At 37.0% G+C, this 17,472-nt stretch overlaps 1 protein-coding gene across 1 annotated transcript; it reads left to right on the forward strand.

Annotated features, from left to right (window-relative positions):
- Nucleotides 1-298: 298 nt before the first annotated feature.
- Nucleotides 299-16,892, forward strand: FGL1 (fibrinogen like 1; the record flags this gene model as incomplete). The annotated part of the gene is made up of 7 exons (XM_082314976.1): nucleotides 299-364; nucleotides 5,608-5,788; nucleotides 8,216-8,375; nucleotides 10,911-11,008; nucleotides 11,996-12,084; nucleotides 12,650-12,837; nucleotides 16,733-16,892. 7 exons carry the CDS (start codon nucleotides 299-301, stop codon nucleotides 16,890-16,892), a joined length of 942 nt encoding a protein of 313 aa, XP_082171102.1.
- Nucleotides 16,893-17,472: the final 580 nt, after the last annotated feature.

The raw sequence follows: 17,472 nt of genomic DNA on the forward strand, positions 1-17,472 counted from the left end.
ATAAAATGAGTGGCTTTGAATCTTGCATAGCTGTCCTAGAATACATGGAGAGCTCTGATACAAAGTGGCCAAAAAGGAAAAATTCCAGTTTTACTGGGTTTTGGAGTTGTACTTGATCAGACTATTTTAGACATTTGTAATGTAAGCCTAAATATACATTATACTTCCAATATGTAAGAAAATAATTATAGGTTAGATTATTTTGAATAAAATTTAAGATGTCAGGTGTAAATATCTAGTTTTAATGTTTAATTTAAATAGCATTTAATTTGTTCCTCTACTTTACAGCTTCCAAAGGATGAAGATTTTGGTAATGATTGATTTTGTCCTTGCAGCTAGCTTGATGGATGCCATTGGCTGCTCTGTAAGTTCTGGTAATTACATTTGCCTATAGTTTCTTCTAAATATTTCATACCTCGTCCTCCATAGTGCTTACAATGTATCTAGCTACATGGGGTGGCAGAACCTTTGATGGAAAAGATTAGAATTCAGAACAAAACTTAAAAGATTGGGGAAATAACTTCACATGATGTTCAGTGGGGACAAGTTTCTCATAAGGAAAGAGGAAACGAATGCATAAATATACAATGGAAGATAAATGACTGGGTGGTAGCGCTGAAGAAAGTAATTCAGTCAGTTTGTTACTGGATCCAACATGAAATAGGAGGTGATAGAATATCTTTGCTAAAAAAGGTATCATACGATGCATTAACAGGCACGTTGTACAGAAGGCACACAAGACAGTTATACTACCATTGAGGGGTAATGCTAACTCAGAATAACACCTTTAGTTTTGAGCAGCATACTTACAGAAAGGCAAAACCCAGGAACTCCTAAATCAGTGGCTGCAGCAGTAGTATTTCTGATCATTGACACTCAGGATGAAGAATGTTTCTATCCTTTTCTACCTTGTCCAATTGCCATACAATTTTCTCAAATAAGATCCATAGCTTCATATTCTTACTTGTTCCCATGTTACTATGTTGTAATTCACACTCAGAAACAGTGATCAAAACTCCTTCACTTCTAGCTCCCAAAACCTTCTGCTATGTATTCTGCCTCTCCAACAAAAACCCTAACACGCACACGCATGCACACACACGCGCACGCGCACACGTGCTTACTCACTCCACTGCTTAAAATACTTCTAACCTCACCAGTCCTGTACTGCCTGTCCTGGCTGTCCTTCCTAGTTTGACATTCACGTCCTAACTAGCAGGGACCTGAGAGACTGAATTGTTGATTCTTAATTGTCTAGGTGGAAGTGGTTGCTGAATTTACAACTAGATAAGCATCATTGTTTGTGGCTTACATTATCTTGTGGAAGCCTTTTGTTCAGATAAGGAGCTCTATAGAGGCAGAATAGGAAGCACCTGCCTCTGTAATCACTTCTGCTCAGTGGAGAAAAATATTACTAATTTTTATAGAAGCCTACTGAGAAAAAGGCATTACAATGAAATGTGTTTGCTTTCTTTTGATTTTTCATTTGGAATATTATGGGCTTTGGCTGACCTTATGACTAAAAACTGGGAACATTCTGAAATTTATCTCTAAGTTTTCACATTTTAATCTCATTAAAACACTAATCTCATTAGAGATTTTTTGGAGCTCATTTAAATTCTAAAAATACAGGAAATAGCACCTCAAGTAAAAATGTTGTGTTTTTATAGTTTTCATAAAGTATTCTGAGTCTAATTTATGGCATGAATTTTAATGGAAGGTAACTAGCTGCTAAATAATTCACACAATAATGAAATAAAGATTGTGAATGCACATTAATTGCAGCAGCTGGTTAAATATGGGACCACATGTCCAAGAGCAGAGCTGTCAGCAGTTGTTAGATAATTGCTTCTCAATGTGTAGTACAAACAGTTGCTTCACTGAAACAGACAGAACAGGTTATGTTCAGTCTGGTTTCAGTCAGTGGGCACTACTGTCCACTGGAGACAGGCACAATCAAATTAACATTTTTTTGAGTATTTCAACATTGTAATAGTTTAACTTTGGTCCATATCTTACAAAAGAAATAGCAAATATGTTATAGCTGCTGACTCTTACAACCCTAGGTTAGTTACATTTTGCTTCTATATTACTGTAGCTGTGCACTGGTTTAACTCCAATGATTTTAAAAGACTTATCCTGTGAAAAACTGTAGGAGTACATTAAAAGAACAGCCTGGTAAGCTGCAGATCTAAAAGCCACATTGATCCACCTTGAAGTTACACAGTTTTAACTTGTGATTGTCCCATGCAAAAAATAGGTGTGGAATTCCAAAGATGAGAATTGTGGTTTTGCTGTTCAGCAGCAAAATGTAATGGGATTTGTCTGGAATTGACAGAAAGAGATGTCAGTGAGGAGGCTGGAGTCAGGGAGAGAAAGCGAAGTATCAGATACCAGTACTATTCATAAGTAGGTTACTTTCAAAACTCTGTTTCTGCTTGGTCATTTTTTTTTTATGGTGTAGTTATTCAGTACGGCTGGTGATTTCTTGACTGTCATTTACTATTTACCAGCACTGTGAGTTTAAATCCTTTTCATCAGGAAATTGCCATGTGTAATGTAGATACGTTACTGTTCACCTTATAATAAGTGTATTGTCTGTAAAGCAGTTGAGAATCAGCTGAGTGTTAGTTTTTCATTTTCATGAAGTAATTCACAATTTTTAAGTAAACAAAAAGAAAAGATCAACTTAAAATGCAAAGTTAAGAATAATATTGAGAGACGTAGTTTGTTGCAGACTTGTGTTTAATTTGATTCAAAGGAAAGGCCCTTTTATGGCGGTATATGAAGTAGCGTCACACTGAATTTAGATACCAAGTTTTTCTAAGGTACAATGATATTTTTTGAGAAGTTCTGTACTTTTACTATACAATTTAATCACAGTAGAAGAATGGCTTTTAGCAGTATGAATAGGTGAAGTGATAGATGCATTTTCACTACACCTGAAAGAAACACACTTAGCTGCCTGTAGCTGCCTCTCCTTAAATGTGCAGATTCCTACTCTGTCCAGAACTGAAAGTAGCTCTTCATGGCTCAGACCTTGCTACTTGTTACAGAGACTACCCACCTGAAGTCTTGCCTATGAAATTGCAAGGGCCTGGTGACAGGGGCCACCATTTCCAGGATTACCCAGGTCTTTCCTAAGGTATTTTACCATGTTCTCCAAGGTTGCGAGCACTGAGTTAAGACTGATGCAGGCTATCCTTCTCAAAAAACAAATGCTGCAGTAAAACTAGTAAGGGTGGCATGGTGGCTCCTTTATCACTCTTAATATGATTAGGATTAATATTTGGTCTGACTGTTAACATGGTTTTTTTTGACAGCTTTACCTCTGTAGTTAGCATTAGCTCGTCAGGGTGAGCCTGGAAATATTTTTTTTTTATTATTTATTCACTCTTTCTCAACCCACCTATGCAGCTCTCTGGTTCTCCACAGTTTTATGTATGCACTTGGGAATAGTCTGAGAATTTCCAGAGACCTGTCAAGGAAGCCTCCTCTGAATTTCCCAATTCAACTCAGCTTTTGTGAAGGGTTTATATGAAGCTGCAGATATAAATTGAGACAACCACCCTGGAAAGACTGCATAATAGTGCATCCTTTCTTTGTAATATGCAACAGGTCACCCATTAACCAGTGCTTATGGTCAAATAACATCTCTCTAAGCCACTGTAGCAAGTTTGTCTCTGTATGCGCATATATTTTAAGTATTTTCTTCTCTTGTTTCCTGCTAGAAGAAAAGGAGGGTATGCTAGGGATCTCGTATAGCTATCAACAACTGAAAAAGATTTTCGAGGGAGTATTCTTAAATAAGATAGGACTCTAGGGATATTAGGTCACTGCTTCTAAAAATTTTAGTGTTTGGTAAACATGCCTCTCACTTTACAGCTCCTCCTTGTGGTCAAGCATCTTAATGGCTTCTCAGGACCTGGTAGCAAGCAGACAGTTGAAGTCTGCAGACACACCTACTGTCAAAGCAGCCTGACATGGGCAGCCCAAACCCAGAGACGCAAATTAATTATGAAAAAAAATCTGCATGTAGTAGAGTCATAAAATGCAGTTTCTAATTAATACTGTTAGTTTAATTCACAAAGTCTATTCTTGGAGTTGTAGTGAATGGTACTGCAAGGAAGTCAGTCTAACCAGAACTGTGTGTGTGCTGCACAGAAACTTACAGAATGGTATCACCTTTTCAGACAGCAGGAAAAAAAAAAAAAAAAAAACCTGCAGCAAGAAAGTGACAAGAAAGACTTTGGTGGGAGTGGTCATGGAAAATAGATGAAGCCTGAGTCTGATAAAAATGGAAGTATGCAGATGCCACTGGAGGTGCACATCAGTATGCTGCTTCAGATCTCTCTATAGTTCAGTGTGATAGGGCAACGTTCTAAGATATCAGCTCTTCCATATGGATGGCAAATGTTATAGGTCTACATCCTTAGCTCATGTAAATAATGTTGCCCTATGAATAAGGTTGCACCAATTTAGAACTACTGCATATTTGATCTTGCATATCAGATTTCCAAAAGGTTGCCCTCAGATTTTGCTTTTACAGTGCTAGTTGTGCTCTTGTGCAAGCACCATAGCTACTAAACTCTGTTTGCTCGTATAAAATTGCAGACACAATGTTACTGATGCAAAACCTCATGTCACATTTGTAAAATGTATCATAAAACCCCAAAGGCTTTTCTCCCCATGTTGAAATCAAATGTGTTTAATATCTATTTGAAACTGTACAGGCTGGTTTAATTTAAACTCCCTAGATTGGGTTCTGTTCACTTTCACTATTTTACCATAGTCATTAATCTAAAAACAATTATTTATTGCTCTGCGTACATTCAGCATGTCAGAATTTGGAACAGTTATTCCAGCTCTCTTGTCACATATTTGCACCAGGGTGAAATGAGTGCCAGGTATCACCATATCAGAATCACCACATTTCTCACGCACTCTGCATGGCAAAATTAAGTGTACAAGTCACAGCACAATATTGATGTTAAGTTTTTAACTTTTATTTTTCATGCATATTCACAGCTTCTTAGGGACTATTTATTTTAGCATGCCAAAAATGAGCCTGTAACTTTACAATATTTATGTTGGCAATGTTAAGGTTCTTATCATAAGAACTGTGTAATCTAAAAGCATTTGAAAAATGCACAATGAAGTTGAAAACATATCAGTATGGACTGTATTTCTTTAAAACTCTGGAATTTTAGAACCTTCACAATGTTAGTAGCAGGCCTCACTGGATCGTAAATCTCTGTACATGGCAGGTGACAGAGAATAAGGAATCTTTATGATAGGTTCTGTACAATAGTGTTTTTCCTTAAAGTCCCCTCTGCAAGTTTGCAGTGAGAGCTGGGAGTTATAGCCACTAAAGAGAAGGTCTCTCTGCAAAGCGGGTATATGTTTGGACACTCTAATATACGAAATAATTTTAAGTAGAGGTAGCAATTGAGGTGGAAGTCAACACAGTGTTTGTAGGAGATTGTGACCAAAATGTTTTATTCAAGTTAAATTTTATTTATGGTTTGTTTGGTTGTTTTTTTGTGTCACATGTTAAACATCACAAAAACCTGTTGATTTTACAGTAAGATATGTTTTCCTCTCTAGGATCTACAGAACTGTTTTCAAGAGCAGATACGACTTCAGGGCCAGGTGAGGCTTCTGGAACATCGTGTGAAACAGCAGCAGTTAAAAATTATACAGCTTTTAGAGAAGAAAGAGATTCAGTACAGTGACAGAGGAGATGAAAACAGTGTCATTGACTTGGGAGGAAAAAGACAGTATTCAGGTTAGAAATGAAGCTATTCTTTTCATTTCCATTCATTGTAATGATACCCAGAAGCTTTAGCACAATTGGGCCCATTGACTTATTGTTTTAAAAGCTCATAGAAAATTGTTTGTTTAAAACACAGTGTTCAGCTTTTACCTAGGCCTGCTGCCACAGGGAAAGATTGTTAATGATGTCACACGGTATAAATCAAATCAGGATTGAAGCGGTTTATTGATTGAGTAATGGCATATAATTAAAAAACAATCAGTGAACAATAAATTCAGAATAAATATAAGCAATACAACAGATAAAAGCCAGTAATAGACATTTACATAATGTTAATAGCAGTTACAGATTTCTAAACACCCTTTTTTGACTAATCTCAGGGTCTCATGGGTTACAAGCACGCACTGACTCTGTTCCAATCTGTAAAGTCCCCGAGACTTCCATATTTACACACATAAGCCTGGCATAATGACATCTGCATCTCACTTTAATAATATTCTGTATGTTGCATCATTTTGACTGAGTTAGGTTCAGCTCAGGACATCACAGCTTCTAAAATACTGGTTTTAAGTTGGTTTTGTAATCTCCCCAGCATTCTGGTGGTGATCTGCTCCCTCTGCAGTGGAAGAAGGCTGAGTGTGTTAGCCCATAGTAGCTGGAGCGAGGCCCAAACTCTTAAAATAATAAAACACCATCCAAACCAATAGCTGGACTGAAAATACAATTTGGGGGTCTGATTCTTGGATGGTGTTTGTTTCTAATTGTCCAGTGCTAGAGAGTCTAAACTTCTATAATTTTTAATAGCCTTGATTCAATTTGCTCGTAATGTTTATGCTGCTGGAAGAAATCATAGCATATAACAAAGCATCAAATATAATAAAGAACATTAAAATAAAAAAGCAGTTGTAAGTCTGACTTTAAATTTTAGCTGTATATTTATTTATGTATTCAGCATTCTAGAATACTTTTTTATTATTAAGGCTGACTCATTTGTTACTGGAAAAGATTATTAAAACCACATTTAGCTGAAAGATATTTGTCTTTTCTTAGCATATGCCTCAGTTTATTTTCTTAAATTGTGATTCTAAATAACAGATCTAAGTTGTTCCATTTTCTGATGATTTTTATTTTTCCATTATTTTTTCACTTTCCTTATAGCTTGGAAAATGCTTTTCCCTGTTGATACTGCGTTATTTCATTCAAACTGCTCTAACATTTTAATGTCAACAGAGCTGGGTAATTTGGGGTTAGATAGTGAGGGAGAAATTCCACACTATATACACCTGCTAAAAATTAAAATATGCTTAAGTGTTTTGCTAAGCTACTAAGAAAATAATGGACAAGAAAAGCTATTTTCTATAAGCCAATCAAACATTCTCTAGAAAGACAACTTAGCTGTTATTTAAATCATGTTTTCTATTAGAGTTTATTCAAATCCTGGCATAGCTATTTGTTTTCAGTATAAAGTGTTTATTTCCTATGTCTAATCTTCACTGACACTTTCACTGAGAAGAAATATAATAGTTCAGAAAGTTCCAAACTGGCCTGGAACTTCAGCCAAAATGTTCATAAATGTTTCAGGGAAACTCTTGCAGTTAATCAGCCCTACTTTCGCCAGGAAAAACAGAAATTTTGAGAATTATACATCCTTCCTGTATGACTGCTTGATGGTAGATTACGTATAAACAAAGAATGCCTTTCATTTCTTAACTCCTAGAGGAAAAAAGATAAGATTATACAATTACATTGCTGCTGTATTTTCATGAGCTCTGAATTCTGTCATTAGTCATTAACACCAATGGAGACCAGACTGTAAATGGTATCAAGCCGAAGTGTAAAGTAGTGTAAAAGTATCATTTTACACATACGTTGCACTTTTTGGGGGTAGTCTTCTATATGTTTTTGCTCCTGTTTGGTACTAGGGACAAGAATATCAGGTTCAGCAATTGTTTCCCTTTTCTAACACTGGTGATTCCATACTCTTGTTTTTGGCAGTTCTCCTGTGGACTTTCTGGACATAGAAATACATATTTGTTTTTAAAGGTTACTGGGTGTTTTATATGTAGAGAAGTTATATGATTGTAACAGGATTCTCATGTGGATTATATCATTGTAAATGAAAAGTGACACCACTTAAACCAGAGGAATTATTTTGCTAGTCAAATGAAAACAAAAATGATAGTATTTTATGGTGGAAAAAATATTCTTTTAAAGAAATGTCAAAATAATTACAGCTCAATAAAGTTTTAAAGCATCACGAATACAAGAAAATGCCCCAAAGTTATTACAATGTGTTTGCAGAGGTATTTCCTGGCATTAGCATGATTCATATGTGACTCTTATATGACATGACTTGATTTCTGTTATTGACTTGATTTCTGATTTTGCCAGTAAGTATAGGACTAAAAAAACTGTGTCCAATGAATGTTTTGTGAACAGATTGTGCAGAAATCTACAATGATGGCCATAAGCAAAGTGGATTTTATAAGATGAAACCTATCCAGAGTCCTACTGAATTCCTTGCCTTCTGTGACATGTCTGAAGGGGGTGGTTGGACTGTTTTTCAGAGACGTTCTGATGGCAGCCAGAATTTTGATAGGTAGGTACTAGACTTAGTCATTAAAATTGGATACAAACTGGAGAAACATTAAACCAGATGGAGCTACGTTAAATCTTAACTTTAAAACTATATGAATAAGTTGTTATATCAAATAAAAGGGAGGAATGGTTATTCTGTGGGACAGCTTCCAGGTGAGATACCACTTCTGGCTCTGTCTCTCTTCTGGGAGACATCTCTTCTAGTCTTTTTCTGACAGCTTGTGCATTTTACACAAGACACTTCAATGTCAAATGCATTAACAATTGTTGGAGCAAGAACTCTTAATGACAAGTAAAGGACTACCTTGTCTTTTGCAAATAGTAAAAATCTAAAAAAAGTATAAATGTAAGCAATCTGCCTGAACTGAAATACCATCAGCAAACAAGTATGAGAGAAACCCACCACAGAATAATTTGTAGCTCATGGTAAAATGCCTCCAGGAAAGATAAGATGGGTGAGAACTTGATTTGTGGACACCTAACCTCCTTGCCTTTGCCAAGACTCAAGCATTTTTTGGGAAGTGGCCAGAAGTGCAATTTTTGGTGCTGTGAGACTTAAATATGAAAACCCACAAATATTTACAGATATTAGAAGCAACAAGAAGGTTTTTAGAACTTCCACTTTGCCCACTTTGCTTTTCACGTATCTGCATCCTTCTGTGGATTTGTGTCTTACCTGTATTTATAATTACTGTAACTAATTACAATACTCCTATGAAATAGAGAAGTGATCCCCAGAGAGGATGAAAAACTGCAATCCAGCTAAGAATACTTTGCTATTCTTATTTTATAAAATATGGTCAGAGAAGCTACAGACGCAATCTGTAGCAGTTTATAATTGTTACCACCCCACACAACCCATTCTTCTCCCTTGCCAGAGACTACCAGCTGCTTAAGTCACAGAGGCTTCTTTCTCTTATGACTGCCCGTCCACAGCCCAATAATTTCACCCATTTGCTTCTCATCAAGGAAACGGATCATATTTTTTTTCTCCATTAGAACATGTCATGAAACCAAAACCACTGAGAAAGTGTTTCAAAGCCACTGTAGACAGGGAAAAGATTCAATGCTTTCAGTATACACATTAATTCTTGAAACTATGCACCAGTATGAGTTCAAAAATTGTTAGAATCAGTCAATAAGTCAAAGCTGAAAACAGCTAGCTAATACCTCAATTGACAAAATTATATATCCAGCTGCAGGAGTTTCACAGCTTAATCAAATCATAGAAAATAAAGAAACAATGCTTGTGATACACCTACACATTCACTTAGATCACCTGGATTTAATCAGGAAAAATGTTTTCACTTTGGGTAAATTGTGCTATACAAGAGACTGGACTGCGCTAATGTGTTTTCTTCCGGTCTTAAAATCTGTTAATCTTAAACCACTTTGAATGTACCTCTTAGGACTACTCTTTGGATCAGGATTCAGTGACCAGTGTAGTGTGGGATTCACCCTTTCACATGTGAAAAATAGAAATAATTATGTGAGGATCAACAATGTAAATAAGATAATAAAGTCTAAAATATTTGTTTATTAATGTTCCCATATATAATTAACCTTCGGCTGGGGCTGCATGGCTAGAAGGCACGTCCCCTGGGTGGTGGATAGGGGATCCCTCTCTGGAGGGTGCACCGGCTAAAATTGAAGAAGGTGCCGCAAACCAACGCAGCCTAAGGGAAGGCCACCCTGACAGAAAAACCACTGGATCTCCAAGTCATGGGGGTTGGGCAGGAGGCCAACTACCTCCTCCCGGAAAAAAAATAAAAAGTTGCAGAAACGGCAAGCATCAACTCGGCGATGGAGAAAATCAGTAATGAAGTGAGGAGGAGATGGAACTGGATCGGTCATGTCCTGAGGAAAAAACCAACAGAAGACTGTGCTGTGGCCCTTGGGACTCCAGAGCACGCAGCCGCAGACCAATCGAAGTGGAAGAACGATTTTCGCGCCTTGTGTGCCTCCTGGCACTGAGAGAATTCAGATTCAGATATACAATTAACCTACAAAGAGTTTAGCAGAGGACTACCAAGATGATCAAGGGCTGGAGCACTTGCCCTATGAGGACAGGCTAAGGTTTGCTCAGCTTGCAGAAGAGTGGCTTCAGCAGAACCTAATAGTAGCCTGCCTGTACCTCCATGGAGATCTCTAAGAAAACACAGCAATTTCAGAGCTCATTGAGTAAACTCTTCACAGTGGTGTCTGGTGGGAGGATGAGAGGCAACATACATAAGTTGAAACAAGAGACGTTCAGTCTGGATATAGGGAAAAACTTTCTCACTGAGAACAGTCAGCAGGTTGCCCAAAGAGGATGTGCAGTCCCTGTCCTTGGAGGTTTTCAAGACCTGACTGGACAAGCCCTGAGCAACATGGTCTGATCTCATGACAGGTCCTGCCTTGAGCAGGACATTGGACTAGATTACTTCCTGAGGTTCCTTCCAATTTGAATTAGTCTGTGGTCTATGATTGTATGATAAAATAAAACATCCAAGCAAACGTGCTTTTTTGATAAATTAGTAATTTATACTCTTTTCAGAGTCTGGAGTGACTATGAAGAAGGCTTTGGAAATTTTGTTTTGACAAATGGTGAATATTGGCTTGGAAATAAAAATCTTCATTATTTGACTAATCAAGGTAAGATTTATATTGTAACAATAGTCTTCTGTTATTTCTGTTTCTTTGCTGTTTCTGGGCCATTTTTTGTTACCCTTTTTGTTAGCATAAATCCTAAGTTCTGTTGTTAGTCTGCATGGACTTCTCCAAGTTTCAGAACAAAACACATTTGAATATATGTTTGCTAACAAACGGTTCAAAACTGTCCTTGGGCCAACGGCATGCAGGGAGCCCCTGCAAAACAGGGAACAGTAGGCAGGAGTATTCCTTAAAATAATTGTCTCTACCCATTTCACAGTCAGCATCACTAAAAGTCCAGAGTCGGGTAGTATGCTGTACCAATTCATTTAGTCAGGGCTTTACATGGCTGCATAGGCTGTTAAATGACAGTAGCCTGTCCTCTTGATTTCCTCTTAGAAAGCTACATGAAGGTAGGCCTGTCCTCTTGATTAGGCTAGTCTTAGAAAGCTATTTCCATCTTTCTAATAGTCACTCAATCTAAGATAACTTCTGCTTTGCTGCATATACAAAACCTACACATTGACTTAGCCAGCCAATTCATATGGAAATCAATGCCACCAGGATGTGTTCCCAGTTTAACTCTTTTATCTTCAGAGTATAAAAATCTAGTTTTCTCAGGTGTACACTTATTGATTGATTCTCACTATCCTTTCATTACCATCTCAAATACCTTACTAAAATATAAAGCCCATAGGCCATTTTTTTTAGGTGTGTTTTTTTTGTCTACACTTGAAAATCTGTACTGGAATAATTCTAAAATTTTCTCAGCTGAATCAGATGAATAAAGACAAAGAATAACAAGATATGCTTTAATATGCATAAAGAAAGAAGATAAAAAACAATAAAATATGCTGTGATGATACAGATAAGATTCATGATAAAAACGTAATTAGTATTCGTTTCTACTTCTACTGTATAATACTGTCTTCTGAAAAGTAGTGAGATAGGCTAGTTTAACCAAAATAATTTGTGTTGTTATTTCTTAAGGGAACTATACTTTAAGAATTGATCTAACTGATTTTGAAGGAGAACGACGTTTTGCACAATATGCAAGATTCAGAGTTGCAGGTGAAGAGGTAATAAAATATTAAATAATGACTAGAAGTTTTAATGAAAATGTGGATTCTGTAGACAGACAATAAGCATACAGGTTCCCTAATTTTCATAAGAGTTTGTGTAGAACCTTATCATCATGTTTTCTTTCTTACAAATGCTTGGAATTTTCAAATATGTAATAATAATGGTTTACATTGATATATCAATTTCACACTTTCTGTAAGATGTATGAACCTTTGGTTTAGCAGCCATGCAAAAGCAGTTTTTCTATTTTTGTTGATATTACCAACAATAATGGTACACGATGTTCTGATTTGTTAATATGTACTGCAAACTAACTCTAATATTGTTTTTATTATGTCATTTATACATCAGGTTACTGACAAATTTTACCCCTGGTAAGCATCTTTATAACCCTTCATAATCTAGTACACAGTGTTTAAGTGGCATGACATTTCTGAGCATAAAAGTAGTAGCAAATGTAACAGATTAGTTTCCTCTTTGTGGCTTCACTCTCTGACATGCTAAAGGTTAAAGACATATTGGATTACTTTTTTTTTTTCTTTTCTTCACATTTTTCATTAGCATTCTTATGAGATGAACTGTGGTGAATACTCTGGCACAGCTGGTGATTCCCTTACTGGTGGATTTCATCCTGAAGTAAAATGGTGGGCTGATCATCGAGGAATGAAATTCAGTACTAGAGACAGGGACAATGACAACTATGAAGGGAACTGTGCCGAAGAGGAAAAGGCTGGCTGGTGGTTTAACAGGTATGTTGATTTTATATCAATATTGTCAAGGACTCTGCTTCATGTGTATTCACACAATAATAACATATGGTAGAAGATAGGATTGGCATTGTTTAATATATTTGCAATCTGCGCTTGACCCCTACCAGAGATCTCAGTGCTGGTAAGACTGAGACTCACCTCAGAAGGGACAGCACCTACTGCACAGCTCAAGCTGGTCTGTGGTAATGGTATTTGCCATAGGCTTTGGTTGTCTTGCAGATGTATCCCTGTTGTACTCCATTCTTGCATTTCTCCTGCGTTGCATTAGACCAGATGTGGCAGTACTGCAGAATATCAGACAAGTTAAGCCAGTGCCAGGTTGTTAAGCCTCACTTTTTTCACCTCAGTTCACAGCATCTCACTCTTGTTATTCCTTCTGTATCAAGATGGGAATGCATCCACTCAGTTGCTGTCAGTGAGAATGGCTGGACTGAGAGGAAATTTTTTTAAAAATACGGTTCAGTAAAAGAATTTTAAAATCCCACTTACTTACAAAATACCAATTCAAAAAGAAAGGATAAAACTGGTAGCCTTAGCACTGTTTGTATAGGCAGCAGTTTGTATATGTTGTTCCCCTTAATTAATTAGATAAATATAGCCATGAAGAGAAACTATGCAGTCTAGCTGGGTAATAGAGAGGTTTAAAATATAACTCAGAGAAGCATACTACTCTCTCACTGTGATCTCAGTTCACTTGGCAAGAGCTGCCAGGCTGGATCAATTCCATTGTTTCTCTCTGTTGTGTCATCCTTTGTTTCTGGTTTTTAACTCTTCATTTTCCAAATTCTGTTTCCGCAAATAGACTGTGATGAGCTTAGCTGATATGAGGTAGCTATTAACTCAATGTTTCACAATTAATTACTTATTTTAATACATTTTAATATATTTTCATGGATAGTAGGTCAGCAGAACGTTTAAGACATGTGGAAAAAAATCGCTTGTAGACAAAGTTTTTTTGCAGTTCTCATGAAAGCTAAGATATAAAAGGGAAAGGCAATCGTGTTGGAGATTCTTTTCCCATGAAATCAGAACTTTTGTGGATTTAGAGGAATATCTAGACCTCAAGTAGCATAAAACTCTGACACCATGCCATGGAATTCATGAAGAGTGAATCACCAATCACTTTTAGTCAACTGCATACATGTTTTGTCTTTTAAAAACTTTTTTTTTTTAATATTGGATTGGTCTGGACAAAAGAATGACCCCTTTGCAAAAGTAGCTGTACAGCAGAACTTGACAGTTATTAATACCTTGTAGTTGGTGCTACATAACTACTAAAGATAGCTGACTCCTACCAGGCTAAGTTCCTATTATGGCTGTGTAGCTCACAGTCTTAAAGTGACAGTCTATCTGTCTAATGAAAATTAGTTACTAGTAGTGTTATTCCACTGCCTTGGCACTGACTTTTTTATGTTAAGCCTAACATAAAACTAAATACTGCAAAATACTAGAAAATTTCAGTGTCCTTAAATCCTACCCAAAAGAACAGTGCTGGCAGAGAAAGGAAAGCACTCAGAACACGTATTTGTCATGCACAGATTAGCAAACATAGAAGGAATTAGTGCTCTTGGCTGGTTTGTATAGGAGCTCCCAGCTATGAAGGAATTTTTTATAGACAGCTCTATGCTATCTGGACTAATGAAATACAGAAACGCCCAGATAATATGAATACCAAGGGATGTGACACAAGTGAGGCCACATGGAAGTAGCTCAGATCTAGTTTAAAGCCACTGGTCTCGCTCCAGCTCAGCACTTGTTATCCTGGACTTCTGCAGAAAATGGCCTCTCTGCATTCTTTTGTAAGCAAAGCTCTAGGAGAGATTTTCAGCTTGGATGCAAATCCACAGAGCTGGATTCACTCTGGTACTACACCCAGGTCATAAGCTTTCTTGCATCCAGGGCATTGCAAAGGTCAGTAGGTTCGTAACTGGTAAAAGAAGAGCTAACAAGTCTAGCTGGAGCTTATTCTCTCCCCAGCATTCCAAGTTTTAGTTACACCATGCCTGGATGATCACAGTGGATCTGCCAGGCATCAAGCTGGGGCCACAGATCTCACTAACTCAGGCTTCCTGCCTCACCAATCATCCTGGAGACAGCATAACTACATCCATGTGGGGCCGTACTGGAGTCAGTAACAGTAAGTCCAGGCAGAATTCAAACGATTCTTCAGGGAACCAACTCCATCTCTCTGCATCTGTCATACAGTTAATATATAACTCAGATAAAATGTCCACAGATAATTAAGAGTTGACTGTACTTTTGAAACCATTGCAGTGCAGTTTTTTACTTTAAAAATTAGCCTATCAGAAAGGAGGAACATAGGCTAACTTTAAGGTGTTTATTGACTTGTGAATAATGAATGTTGCTTCATAATATCATCTCAGTAATCACATGCCAGTTGTTTCTTTAGTATGTCCAGTTTCCAGTTACTTCAGACTGCATCCAGTCAGTTACAGAATACTGTATATTTTTGCTATTAGTGCCTCCCAGCACTAATTAAGAGTTGTTACTGGCTCATGTTGCTCTTGACAAAATCATGTTTTGCCTGCTTCCATCAAAGGAAGTAAAAGAAGGGGTTCTGTTGATCTAGATACCTCTTAGCAATTATGATTCTTCTAATGAAATCTCTGTTTTGATTCAAAGTAGACAGTGCCTGCTCAGCGCAGAATTTGTATGGCCAGAAAGACTATGTCAGCTCTGATACAAGTTTGTCATTCTCAAAAACAAAGTCACTTTTGATATCTGCAGTTTATAGGCTTTCGACCAACACATTACCAAAACTGAGCTTAAAAATTGTAAGCAATGAATAAGCATGTATATATGAGAATTTTCCTATGAGGCTTTTATCACAGTTTTTATTTCAGTTCTCAAAAACTGTTATTAATGTAAGTGTAAGCAAAGCCAAAGAGACTAAGATTTGCCAATAATAATATCCATAAGGTTCACTTGGACTGTTTTCTGTTTTCATATTTTCTGAAGTCTGCTTTTGAAATCCATCATGGTGTCCGACAGCTAGATATTAACAGCACTTAGAACAAAATACTGAATTGGCAGATAAACCAAGCCGATTCATTACAATGTGCTGCAGAAGAAACAAGTTTTGCTCTCCATATGGTCACATGAGGATCTAAACTTCTTTCTTGCAGAAACCAAACAAGTATGAAGGTTGTGCTGGTACCTATTCGAGCCTTTTGGGTTTTGCTAGGGGTTTTTTGTTTGTTCATTTGTTTGTTTTAACCACTGTATTTAATAAACTGTAACAGCATTTCTGCTTCGGTGTGTTAAAAAAACAAAATAAGAATGTACTTCATATAGTCAAATAAAATGCCAGCTCCAATGATCCAGTCAATTGGTATACATATGTTTAATTAGCTGTCAGATTTACTTTGTTTGTAAATAGAAGTCCACAGCTGAATAGGCAAACTGATGGTGGGATTCAGGTTTTGTCATACAAAACACCATGTGGGGTAACTGCAAAACTTAGGAGGGGCTACTCTGGAACAACAAAAAGCAGCACAGTATTTCTTTCCCAGAGTTTTGCTTGGTGTGTGCCGTGCTGCCACACATGACCTGAACAACTCTGGAATAATTCTCCACTGAAACAGATTTGCAGGTAAAACTCAGAGAGCTAGTAATGTCTGAAAACATGTGGAAAGAACAAAAAGAACTTTTGTTTCAAAGACGCTAAGAGCAGTTGTGCCCTAATTAAACTGTTATTGTTTAGGCGCAATGAAGTCCACAAATGCAACTTTTTGCAGCTGTCAGACTGGGCTGTTACCAACATGGAGAAATTTTTGACTCGCACAGAAACTACAAATGCTTGCCATTTTTTGACATGAGGGCTTATTTCTGTTTTGCTTTACTTTTCCACCAGGTGTCACTCTGCCAACTTGAACGGTTTGTACTACAAAGGCCCCTACGCTGCAAAGACGGACAACGGGATTGTTTGGTACACTTGGCATGGGTGGTGGTATTCTCTGAAATCCGTTGTCATGAAGGTCAGACCAGCAGACTTTGAACCTAATATTGTTTAAGTATTTTATTAAGACGATTTATCTAGTTAATCTTTTAGCAAATTAAATTAAAACAGATGGGCAGATTTTTGGTTCTCATCTATGCATATATAAATCTGGAATAATTCCTCTGCAACCAGTAGTTTTATGAGATGTAAATAAGAAGACAATCTGGCCTATGAATCTGTAGATACAAATGCTAGTGCTAATATGCGTACAGGACTTTTTTAAAAAGGCAGGTGTTCACCTAGGAATAAGGACATCTTCATCAACATGGAGAATTTATGGCCTCTGCAGTAACTACAAATCCTTTCACCTTTTAAAAAAACAGTATTGTCACTGTGTTGTCTCAAAAATGAAAATGAATTGTACGTATTGCAACCAAAAAACTGTTTAAATACAGGAGTAAGGCTGGTTTACTCAGTGGATGGAACATACTTTCTTTGGAATGATTCAAGGCTTTAGAAGTGAGTTGCCTGTAAATTCCTCTGATTTATTTGTTTCCTGTGTTGTCTACATAGCATACATAAAAAGTATAAAGAATGAGGCAGGGAAGTGAAGGAAGAGAAGGGATGCTACCAGGCTAGAACCAACTGAATCC

The sequence above is a fragment of the Platalea leucorodia genome, assembly GCF_965183815.1.
Source record: "Platalea leucorodia genome assembly, chromosome: 6".
In the NCBI taxonomy this organism is placed as follows: domain Eukaryota; kingdom Metazoa; phylum Chordata; class Aves; order Pelecaniformes; family Threskiornithidae; genus Platalea; species Platalea leucorodia.